The 12,542-nt window shown below is 43.3% G+C and overlaps 1 protein-coding gene across 1 annotated transcript in view; it reads right to left on the reverse strand.

The window, feature by feature from the left end:
* LOC111871541 (CREB-regulated transcription coactivator 1) overlaps positions 1-12,542 on the reverse strand; it is a 168,186-nt gene that overhangs the window by 90,194 nt on the left and 65,450 nt on the right. Inside the window, exon 4 of the mRNA XM_033754296.1 lies at positions 5,821-5,944. Coding sequence (XP_033610187.1) covers positions 5,821-5,944 — 124 coding nt within the window. The remainder of the gene's footprint in view (positions 1-5,820; positions 5,945-12,542) is intronic.

Genomic DNA, 12,542 nt, shown 5'->3' on the forward strand with positions numbered 1-12,542 from the left:
TCGCCTCATATCCAAATCCTCGGTCAAAATTGAATGTATCGATCCAGTGCTTACCCCTATCTCGTTCGCAAGTTCTCGGACTGTGATACGACTGTCCTCCATGACCAAAGTCTGCACTTGCTCAATGACATTCTCATTTCGGTTTGCTGAGTCTCTACCTGAACTCAGTTCACTGTACACTGATGTGCGGCTATATTTGAAGCGGTTGTACCACTCCTTTATCCATGACTTGCTCATGGTATCGTCCCTGAAAGCCTGTTGAATCTTGCAAATGGTTTCCACTTGGGTATCGCCAAGCTTTTGGCAAAATTTGATGCAATATCGCTGCTCATGTTGTTCCGTCAACGAGCGCTCACTACACATCCTCACTCATAGGCCAACTCCCAGCGACTGACGCTTTCTGCAGGCGGGAAAAAATTCACGACTGCGCATGAATGTCCCCTCCACATCTCCATCGAAGGGAGCCTCCCGCATTTCATTGGTTTACACGGGAAAAAAGAAGGCTCGATACTTTTTGAACACACCACGTACAAATATTCACCAGACTTTAGAAAGTATGTGCAGTGCTTCTTTTCTGGGCACATGCAATGGTATGTAGTATTGGCTCGCAAAAAACAAGTTCTTGGAAAAGAATCATGTACCAATCAGTTCAGTAAACTCCAGGTTATTCAGTATCTGGAATTCTCATGCACCTAGTGAACTTTTCAGAATATTTTTATGAAGTTACTTCAAGAATAAAGGTGCAATTCACATATACTGTATTTATTCACCCACCATGCAATAGCTTTTTTAGCTGTCACTTACACCACTGCCTTTCATCCTCCCTCACACAGGTGCCAATATAGCAGATGTTAGCCAGGTGCACATGTGATCTCACTACAATATATCCAAAATCTTTAAACAATCTATCCATTATTTCACCTATGAAGATTCCTACAGAAGAACTAAAGAGAAAATATATTGTTTTGACTTTGTCTTGGGATTCTGCAAGACTTTGTTTCATGCAACCAGCAGGGTCACGTAAATGGCGGAGCCAAATTGTTCTCCACACTCAACGTGAAGAGTGGATATTAGCAAGTGGCTCTACTGCATTCTCGATGGGTCAAGAGCTATGGTAGTTCACAATCATGGCCTTTGGCCTCTGCAACACTCCAGCGACATCTGAAAACTGTCTTTAGAGGCCTCACTTATGAGTCACGTCTAAGAGTACCTGGATAATGTGATTATGATTGGTCGCTCATTCCAAGGGCACCTGCTTAACCTGAAGAAAATGTTCCAGTGCTTCTGAGAAGCACACTGAAAGCTCAATCTGAAAAAGTGTCCACTCTTTCAGAAGGAAGTAGGATATGTTGGGCATACTACAACACCCAAGGGGATAACCACCGACCCCCAGAAGCTGAATGCCATACAGGAATGGCCGACCCTGAAGAATAAGCATGAAGTTAGAAGCTTCCTGGGTCTACACACATATTACAGACAGTTTATTTCTGGTTTCACAAACACTGTGAAACTGTTGACCAAATTCATGGAGTAGAAGCAAGGCATCCAGTGGATTCCAGAAGTGGAGGCTGCCTATACAGCCCGTATTCTTGCTTACCCGAAGTCAAGGGAGAGATTCTTCTATGACACAGAAGCAAGTGACACCAGGATTGGAAGAGAGCTCTCCCAAGAACAGGTGGGACAGAAGCGAATAATAGCCTACTACAGTAGAATGCCGAACAAGGTCAAGAGAAATTACTGCATCACCTAACAGGAAATCCTTGCAATCATGCGGGCACTGGAACAACAAGTACCTCTACACATGAGAGTTCCACCTAGGCACCAACCACTCTGCATTAATCTGGCTCATGAATTTTAAGAACCTTACTTACTTATGGAGCTGAGCCTTTCTTGAGGAGAAGCCAAATCTGCAGCTACCAAAGAATTTCGCAGCCTTTTTTATGGAACCCGAACGATCATTACCATGTTCACAAGAGCCTTCCACTGGTCCCTATCCTGAGCTGGATCAATCTAATGTGTACCATCCCATCCCATCGCTCTAAGATCCATTTTAATATTGTACCCCCACCTACACCTTGGTCTTCCCAGTGGTCTTTTCCTTTCTGGATTTCCCACCAATATCCTACATGCATTCCTTTTCTCCCCCATTCGTGCTAAATGCCCTGCCCACATCATCCTCCTTGACTTGATCATTCTAATTATACTTCAAGAAGAGTATAAGTTATGAAGCTCCTCATTATGCAGTTTTCTCCAACATCCCATCACCCTTCATCCCTCTTCGGTCCAAATATTCTCAATAACCTGTTCTCAAACATCCTCAGTCTATGTTCCTCCCTTAATGTCAGAGACCAAGTTTCACACCCATACAGAACCATCGGCAAAATTATAGTTTTGTATATTCTGATTTTTATGTTTTTGGACAGCAGATGAGAAGACAAAAGGTTCTGGACTGAATGGTAGCAAGCATTACCCGAGTTCACTCTCCTCTTAATTTCCTCCTCAATAAGGTTTCGATCTGTTGTCATTCCCAAATATCTGAACTGTGCCACATTTTCAAAACATCTGTTTCCTATCATTATGTCATGATTCTTCCCTGCATTTTGGTGACGAGACAGCAACATATACTTAGTTTTCTCTGTGTTTACTTCTAGACCAACCTCTTTATTTGCGTCAACTAAAGTCTGTGTGTTTTTCTTTATGGTATCTATATTATCACCCAGTAGATTCACATCATCAGCACAGACCAACAGCTGATGTGTTCCATTCGATTTCGGTCCCGCCTAGTTTTCCTGCACCTTCCTAATGGCACATTCTAAAGCTAAGTTGAAAAGTAGTGGCACTAGAGCATCTCCCTGTTTTAGACCATTCTGGATAGGAAATTTATCAGACATATGTTTACCTATACAGAATTTACTATAAGTTTCATTTAAACACATTTTAATTTGCTTAACTAGTTTTATGGATATAGCAAACTCTTATCAGAATATTGTACAATACTTCCCTCCTAACAGAATCATAGGCTTTCGTCAAGTCTACAAATAACTGATGTACTGTCTCATGGTACTCTCATTTTTTCTCCAATATCTAACGAATATAAAGGATCTGATCAGTACTTGATCTGTTATGTTGAAACCCAAACTGATGATCCCCAATAATGTCATCTATGTATGGGCTTAACCTTGAGAGAAGAATATTGGATAACATTTTGTATGAAGTTGATAGCAGTGATATCCCCCGATAATTACTACAGTCAGTTTTATCGCCCTTCTTGTGAACTGGTACAATAATAGATTCCTTCCAATGATCAGGCAACGTTTCCTTATGCCAAATAGAAATAATTAGCTTATGGATCTTAGAACGTAATATTTTGCCTTCTGCTTGAACAAGTTCTGCCAGAATTTGATCACTAGCTGGCAATTTATACCTTTCCAATTTTGCAATAGCAATTTCAACCTCATAAGGGCTGGGATCAGGTATTAACGGCTCAGCTGTGTGCATTTCTATCTGCTTAAGGAGGTGAAAAACACAATGCCAATGCCCTTCCGTGATGACCATGTCAAGGGGCGTGCACTTGGCCACAAAGTCAAGGTGTGGTCAGGCATCAAACAAGTACAGGCTATTATGGCTAAAGCAGCAGCCTGCTGGGATCCAGAAGCTTTGAGAGCTGAACAACTGAACGACCAGGACATAGGACCCATTCTGGAAGAAACAGAGATGGGACAACGCCCATAAAGGAATGACACTGCTGAGTAGAGCCCCACAGAAATCCCTCGTCATGAGGAATGGCACTACAGAGTTCCACTAGGAACCCAGCAGCGGATGATCTAAAACAGCACAGGTAGTTCTTCCTTGGGGCAGAGTAAACAATATACTGACAAAAATGCACAGTGAACCATCAGGTAACTTGAGTGTCAACAAGCCCTGAATAAGGTCCAGGCAAGAAACAATAAGGAGAAGTGGTGCCAGCTGTGCGACACCTGTCCAGCCATTTGTGGCCCCTGGACCAGGAATCGGGGCCAAATGCCTCAGTACTATGTTGCGGCCCCATTTGAAAGGATATCCATCGATTTAGTAGGGCCCTTTCCACGAAGCAACCAAGGAAACTGATATCTCCTGATAGCTATGGACTATTTTATCAAGTGGCCAGATGCCTATACCATTCCCAATCAGAAGGCTTCAACGGTGGCAGAAGAACTGGTTAACAACTTCTTCTGCAGCTTTGGAGTAGTGTGAGAGCTACTGTGACCAGGGCCACAACTTTGAATCTCATCTGATACATGAGGTTTTGAAATGCCTGGGAACACCATGGCCCTACACCCACAGCTGGACAGCATGGTAGAGTGGTACATCAAAATGGTCAAGAACCACCTATCAAAGGTCAGTGTATTGCACCAGAGGAATTGGGACACAAAATTAACCACCTTCCTCCTTGCTTACGAGGCATCAACTCACAGACACTAAGGGCTTGACCCTGGGCTAGCCTGCCCTGCAACCTCCTGTTTGGGGCACCTGGACAAGGAATGACCCACAATCGATCATTCGGAAATTCTGGGAACCATTTACATGACATCCACAGTTATGTCTGCCAACACTTGAAGCTGGCCAGTGACCACATGAAAACTCATTATGACAGACTGGCCAACTGCACAGGCTACCACAAGGGTGACAAAATGTGGCTCTATCACCCAACCCGCATGAAGGGGAAATTGCCCAAGCACCAATCCTCATGGGAAGGCCCATAAAAGGTAGTAACCCAGATAAATGATGTGGTATACAGGATCCAGAGGAACTCTACATTGAGGATGTACACATTGAGGTGGTACACATGATCTGACTTGCACCTTATGAGGGAGTTGCTCAGGATGAGCAGCCTTAAGGAGGGAGCAGCAGGAACAGCCAGAGAGTAAACACAGTGAAAACCAAGCTATGGGGAGGAAGGTGAGACTGAGCACAGACGTTGCAAGCACAGCCTTTGGAAAAGAAGAAATGGTGGTATGCTTATAGGTCATTCAGGACAAACAGCCTTATGGAGGGAGCAATGTGGTGTGTAGAACAGTTACTATGCAACTGCCATGAGATAAGCAATATACCAGAGCCGTTTCTAGGCAGTGACTCAATATATACACTCCCACAGCAAACAAACAGGTTCCCACAGCAAAGAATCAACACGCAACAGAAGAACTGTTGGAAGCGGTGTTTTCTCTGATCTGCGCCATGACCGTTGCTATGCAACAGTGTGGTAAATATGCCTCCACAACAATAAAAGCGTTGTATTTTCCACATGGATCGTGTCGAGGTGTTATAACTGGGATGCTTTTGGGACAACTAGTTAGTTGCAACAATGCTCAGTTGAAAGTCTGGCTATGAAGAGAAGACTTTATGTGTAATATTTGGAGCGTGTAATTCATCGAGACTGGTATAGTTCCGGCGTTTAAAATTTTTGCCAGGAAATGGCATGTGCAGACTGTAACAGACTGAGGACATGCCTATGTGACAGTGATCTATAAAGTATAGTCATCAGCTGCGAGTGTATACATGGTCAATAAATCCATTCTCCATTCCAAACCCCATTTACAGTCACTCATAGACGTGGCAATATAATGAAGAACAGAGGATTGCACGGAACCCAAATACAAGCAAACGTATGCGTGCAAATACTGCCATCTTTCTTCTCAGAAAAGAAAAAGCACTGACCATGTCTTACACTCATAATGTGGTTCTAATTAATGCAATATTAGTTAGTAAGCAAAACTGCAATGAAGCTGCAAAAAATAAAATCTTTCATTTGGTATTTCATTAAAGTGTATACTATGAACGTACTTAATTCCTGGTACCCTTGGTACCTCACAGCATGACTTGGGTCGTCCATCAGAAGATGCACTCAACTGCTTTCTGCTGGGGTCAAGGTCACCTAACCCTATTCCTAATAACTGTCCATCAGTCACTGAAACAAATAAAAAGCATCTCTTAAGTATAAATTAACACAGTGTTCATGTATAGGTATGCATCTTGTGCTGATATTCAACAAAACTTTTCAAATGTTCCCAAAACCAATTTCTGGGTGGATGAAAACTAACATGAGCACCACGCAATGCATACATACATGGGCACTAAATTCAAGATCTATGTCATAAGATTTTCTTGGACAACAAGCAGCATTACTTTGCAGCAAAGTCCAGTGTTCTGGAAACTGATGCAGATGATCACTCGAGAAGAGTTCACCACTTTAATCACCAAATCACTTCAAGTCTCATACAAGGCTCCATTCATTCTTATCTTACACACAAGGTAGGGGAAGTGAAAGATAAGTTTCACTGATTAGTTATTTCAGCCCCTGAAAGAGCCCCTCATATGTACAGGATAGGAAGTTGGTTGTGATCCAGGGCTGGTATAGACATAATGATAAACAGAAAAAAAATCCTCCAGGGAACAGAAACTGAACCTTGACAATATCAATTTAGTCAGTCACTACAATGATTGAGCTATCCTGGATCATTCACAGGTTATATGATGATTAATAATGGTGAGCTGAGAGGGATATGGAGGATGTAACTGTACTGTTCCATGATATTAGCATAGTATGTCTAAATTAACTAAGGAAAATCACAAAAGTCTTAATTAAAATAGCCAGTCTTCAAGCCAAAATAACCCGCGTCTGAAGCAGGGTGTTGTCCACTAAATCACGATGTTCGGTACCATAATTTCTTGCTGGCCAACCATCACATGCGAGGGAGAGTCAGTAAATAGGCCAAAAATGGGTATACTCATAAAATGTGACATTCGAACCTGGAAAAGGCATTTATTACTTGACATATCCACCAACGCTGATACATCTGTCCTGTCGCTTTACCAATGCAAAGAAACCTGCAGCACAGAATCTTTTGGCTGTTGTTTCAGCAACTTCTGCACTGCCAGCCAACTTTTTCATCATCAGTGAAATGTTTGCTGCTGTGGTTTTTCAGCAGATCAAAGAGATGGAAGTGACTAAGGTCTGGGCTGTAAGGTGAATGTCAAGAAGAACCCACTGTAATTCTTGAATTCTCTTCTGGGTTGCCGGGCTGTATGGGTTCTGGCATTATCATGATGAAACAGTCACCCTCTTGCCAGTTGGCCTGGATGTTTTGTGCGAATCGCATCCTGGAGCTTCAACAGAACTACATAGTATAATGCATAGTCCACATTTTCACCATGCTTCTGAAAATGGGCTAACATTACTTCCTGAGAATCCTAAAACAAGGCATGCATAGCCTTCCCAACTGATGGTGTAACCTTAAACTTTGAGCTTTTTGGTTGAAGGTGAAATGGGATGATTCCTCTGCACTGAAGGAAGCTTTGATTTGGGTTGGCAGTGATGCACCCATCATTTGTAACCAGTAACAATCCTGTTACTTGTAAGCATATCTTCTCCTTCATCTGCATACCATAAGAGATGTTCCAAAGACAGACCCATAGGGTTTACCTTTTCTTGATCCTTCAGTTCTCTGGGCACCCACCACATGCACACTTTCCGGAACTTCAAACGATCATGCATTATGCTGATGCTAAACCATGGGAACACCCTAGTGCAGTTGCTACATTGTCTATTGTTATCCTCCTGTCATCCTGAATCAACTCTTCCACTTCCACTCATTGCAGTGTTGCTTCTGTCGCAGTCTCAACAGGGTGACCTGGTTGGGCATCATCTGAGACTTTAAACCATCCTTAAGAGAAGTTTTTTACTCAGTTGTGAACTGCTTTATGGGGCAAACACTTCCACCATAAACAGAAAACATTTCTTTATTAATATCCTTTGCATTGGGTCCTCTTCCACACAAAAAAAAAAAATGCATAACAGAACTCTGCTCTTCAGTGCTCTGCTCAGGCAAGGTCGCCATTTTGACTACCGAGGCCAGTCACTGAACATGCACATGCACATCTGCTGCCCAGACTGTCATGAAGCTAAACTGTGCTGCTACCTGGTGATACACATAGACGACCTATTATTCTTTACAGCTGTTTTAGTTCCATTTGTGACCTATTTACTGACTCTCCCTCGTACATCACCATTTCAAATTTATCAGCATGATAATGCCACTACATCAGTCTTCAAACAGTAGAGGCCTATCAATTTTTGGTCCGGGTGAAAAATTCTGTCACTGTGGACAGGGGATGAAATTGGGTTTCTGACCTATATGGAAGCCTATATCTCTGCCACTGAAGTATGAAATAACATTATTCAATCAAACCATAATGTACCCACCTCACAAAACTCCACGACAGGTCCTACCAGTCTAAGAGTGGTGGAATCTGATGCATAACTGAAATATGGCGCATACTTTGAGCGCATTCAAGACCATCAACACAATACAGCACATGCATTCATAGGTATGCTGTTGAAACTTACAATGAGCAGAGTTCAGTTCCTTTTTAACAGTCACATTCAAATCTGAGGTGGAATGTGCCTCTGATATATTGGGGAATGTTTCTCAAACACAGTTTCAACTGAACAAGTGTTTGCAATACACCTAATTCAAAGAGAATTAAAATTCATTTCGCAGTTCACATGAACCAGGGTAGCGCAGGCGTACAGTACTGGCTACAGGATGGATGACTGGGACACAATTCTAAACCAGTTCTGGGGTCCACCCAAACTCCTACACAAGGGGTACTAGGCACTCTATCTGTACAGATAAAGCAGTTGTGCTGTGAGAGTAACCATTCACCTCCTTCTAGTGACAAAGTTAGAATGCATGCACCCCTCCAAAAGCCAACCTTTCATCCTCATCGTGGAAAGGGGTTACATCTGAAAAGATTGTGAACAGGGCAACAGTCCACCTAAACCAAGATGTGAGGCATTGTGCTGAGGGCTGTGTGGCACTGCGGTGGAATCTAGCCAGTATCGTTAACGATTCCATCAAGGCACCAGACAGGACCCTATTTTATTTATGCCTTCTACCCATGTGGGGCACTCTGGGAGGTAACCTTGTTAAGTCCCCAATACTTGTGGGACAGCTAATGGAAACCAGGAAAATGAAAACAGGTCTACAAATCTTGAAAAAAGGACAAACTCCCAGCAGGAGGCCAGGAGCTTGACCGCAGCATCAAGTGGTGCTGATGCAATGGGTGAACCAGCTGTTGAGATTTCAGTCAAAGGCAGGAATGAACTGGTAATGAGAAACCTGCCTAAGGTCACATCAAGTCAGCAGTTCTGACATATCACTACAGGGAGCCAGCAGTTCTAGCATAACCGCAGAAGGAAAAAGTCTACTAGCCTCAGGAGTAGGCAGGCTCCACCTGGTGAGGACAAAACTATCTGGATGTGCTAGATAGATAATAAAGATAGCAAGGGCAAGTCAAGCATAAAACAAAGGCACTCAGGAATCAGGAAATTCAGGCATCTGCAAGCAGGGAGAAACCTTGACCAGGACCTCTAAAAGGCCAAGGCCTGATGCTAGTACCCCTACAGAAGGGGTCAGACCTCTGAAAAGGCCTAGGGACTCCAGTGGGCTATGTACATATGACGTCCTGACCAACATTAAGATACCAATCTTCCAAGAGAAACACCATGATCATAAGCTGACTGAGGATGATTTAGAGTCAAATTCTTGAAGAAGGGAAGTATGTTCTGTAGGACTACAAAAGAGAACTACCACACCTGAGGTCCTGAGGAAGGTTCACTCATTTGTGTGCATGCTGGCCAATAGTCTAGTCAGTGGCTCAATAAGGCCACTGATAATCACAGGCTGATATCAGTGGCCAAGCTGAAGGCTATGGATGCCAGGAACATCCGCAAGCCTGTTAAGGTTGCTGTAAGAAGGAAGGTTGCCAAGACTTCTGACAAACTGATGAAGTGGATTAAGGACCTCAACCAGGGCCTCTGTTGAGAATTGTGGACTCAGCGTGATGCTTTAACACACGTTGCCTGTAACGCTGCCCCGCGGTGACGCAACAGCACAGGAGCTGTGTTAGGCAACAATTCCCCAAAGTGATGTAACAGTGAACGCCGCTGCCGCTGCCAGGCAACAGGCCAGTAAACACTTCCCCACTGTGATGTAACAGCAGACCCTGCTGCTGCTGCTAGGGCAACAGGCAACAGAATAAGAAGCCAGCTGAGGACTGAGTGAGGCAGTTTGTTTTGAGAGAAGCCAGTTGTTAGCCAGCACAGAGAGACAGACAGTTCTACAGTGTAGTGAGAGTTGTTAACATGAAAGGAGCAACTGTGAAATGACTTGTTGAACATCTGTGTTATAGTTATGTTTAATTGTAGTTACGGTGTTGAGTAATAAAGTGGCATCACAAGAATACTCCTCCTCAAGTTCTTGTTCCATGACAGCCTCATACTGAGCACTGGAGGATACTTGACATCTGACACGAGCCAGGAGAATACTCAACATGCTACCTGAGCCATAAGGCCAGAGACTAATACTTGTTATAGACCGGGATTCCGACACAGTCATCAAGGGGACGGGGTACACGATTTTATTTTACAGGGCTTTCTCGGGGAACTCTTAGGGTTCTAAGAGATACTTAAGGAGAGCCTCAGCAGAGATAAGGGGCAGCAATGAGCCCAGTACCCTCAGCGTCAGTCTCCGAGGGAGAAGAAGCAGGTATGCCCACCCCTTCTGGGACTAATACTGCTCAATGGAGAAGGGCAACAGAAATGGTAACAGGGATCATCAAACCAGCTCCTGCAGATCCTGTGACCCCTATGGAGAGAACCTGGTCTGCTAAGAAAGGAGAAATGAAGAAGGGACCCTTCACCTTGTGAAATGAAAGCGTAGGTGGAGTGGGGGGGGGGGACACCAGGTGTGGTGCGGGTTTTTGAAGGAAGGTAAAAAAGAATTGAGAAAATTTTGAGGAATGAAATAATCATTGAAATCCATGATCAATATTATTTCCAAAAATAATATAATGATTGAAATTTCAGCTATTTAACATTTAAACACAATCTTATTACTCATTTTTTAATAACAAAACCTCTCCTTAAAAAACTGATGGTGTGCTTTTATGAGTTTAGCACCTTGCTTGGTGTGGTGGGAGTTGAAAAAGGTTGAAAAACTCTGCAGTCTGACATGCAGATAATACTGCAATCCTAATAAACGAAAAATTCCCTTGGGCTGTGTCAGAGGTCTTACAAAGAGCTCTATGCATAATGCAGTACTGATGCGATAGGACAAATTTGTCCATCAACCCCAATAAGACGGTGATAATACCTTTTATTAGAAAGAGGGATATCAGGGGACTTACAGAACCAACCCTCTTCAATAATACAATCTAGCTGTCCTATGAGTTCAAGTACCTTGGACTAACATTGGACAAGGGGCTGATATGGAAAAAGCAGCTGAATAAAGTAACCAACAAGACCTAGAGGGCCTTTTGGGTGTGCAGAGGTACGTTTGGGAAAACTTGGGGACTGAAACCAAAGATGATTACTGGATAAACACCATGGTTGTAAGACCGTGGTCACTTGTGCTGCCACTATGTGATAGATTCGAATCAAACTCAAAACAAGAAAAAGGTAGAACTTAGCCATCTGCAAAGGATGACCTGCTTAGGCATTACTGGAGGAATGAAAACAGCACCAACAGCTGCAACTGAGGTCTTCCCTGGGCCCCCCCCCCCCCCTTTGCACTTGCAGTTGGAGGTATTTATAGACTCTATTGCAGCAATCAATGGAAACCAATATCCAAAGGTTTTGGATATGCATACATGACACTCAGGGCATGAAGAAAGAACACATCCAACAGATGGGGACTGGCAGAATGATACCGAGACGTGTGTCCGACAAACGTTTCACAGTCAGATTCCCTGCATGGAAAGACAAGTTTCAACCCAAAAGGGAGTGTGACAGTCCAAACCTTTTAAAACTCTTCAATGGATGCTATGTTCCTCTTTAGCCATTTCAATATCGTGACTGATTTATTGGGGAGACCGATCCATTAGCAAGTTATGATTTTGCTTTTCGCATCTGCACAGGAACAACTACCTTGTTTTGTTACCTGCAGCTTGGGTGACCGCAAAAGGGATGCTGCCATCACAAAAGGCAAGTCTGTAGTTTGCCGAAGATGTAAAATTTGCTTTGCTGATAGGGTAGCTGTGATAAAAGTGTCTTCGGAAGGGTGTAATTGGACCCTAAACTAAGAAATAACCGCTTTCACATGTGGGGTTCCAGGTTCAATATCTTTGCATCTCTTTATTCTCAAAGTTCCTTATATGATTGTCTAGTGCTGATGGTATGATGAATTGGCAGTTAAAATCAGCCATTAGGAAAGTATTCTTGTCTGGGGGAAAGGCCGTCGGTTCAAACGGTTACAGGAGGGACGGCTAATCTGGTACACAGATGGCTCCAAGACCAACAAGGGTACAGGGGCTGGGGTGATAGTTATGGCACAAGGTGGAAGCTTAGCCTCAGCCTTGAGCAATACACCACGGTATTCCAAGAAGAAGTGCATTCCGTTAAGGCATGGGGAACTGATAATCTAGACAGGAAATACAGAAACATCTATATTCTATCAGAGAGTCAAGCTGCAATTAAAGCACTTGACAATCACCAGATCATTTCG

The sequence above is a fragment of the Cryptotermes secundus genome, unplaced genomic scaffold, assembly GCF_002891405.2.
Source record: "Cryptotermes secundus unplaced genomic scaffold, Csec_1.0 scaffold1066, whole genome shotgun sequence".
NCBI lineage: Eukaryota > Metazoa > Arthropoda > Insecta > Blattodea > Kalotermitidae > Cryptotermes > Cryptotermes secundus.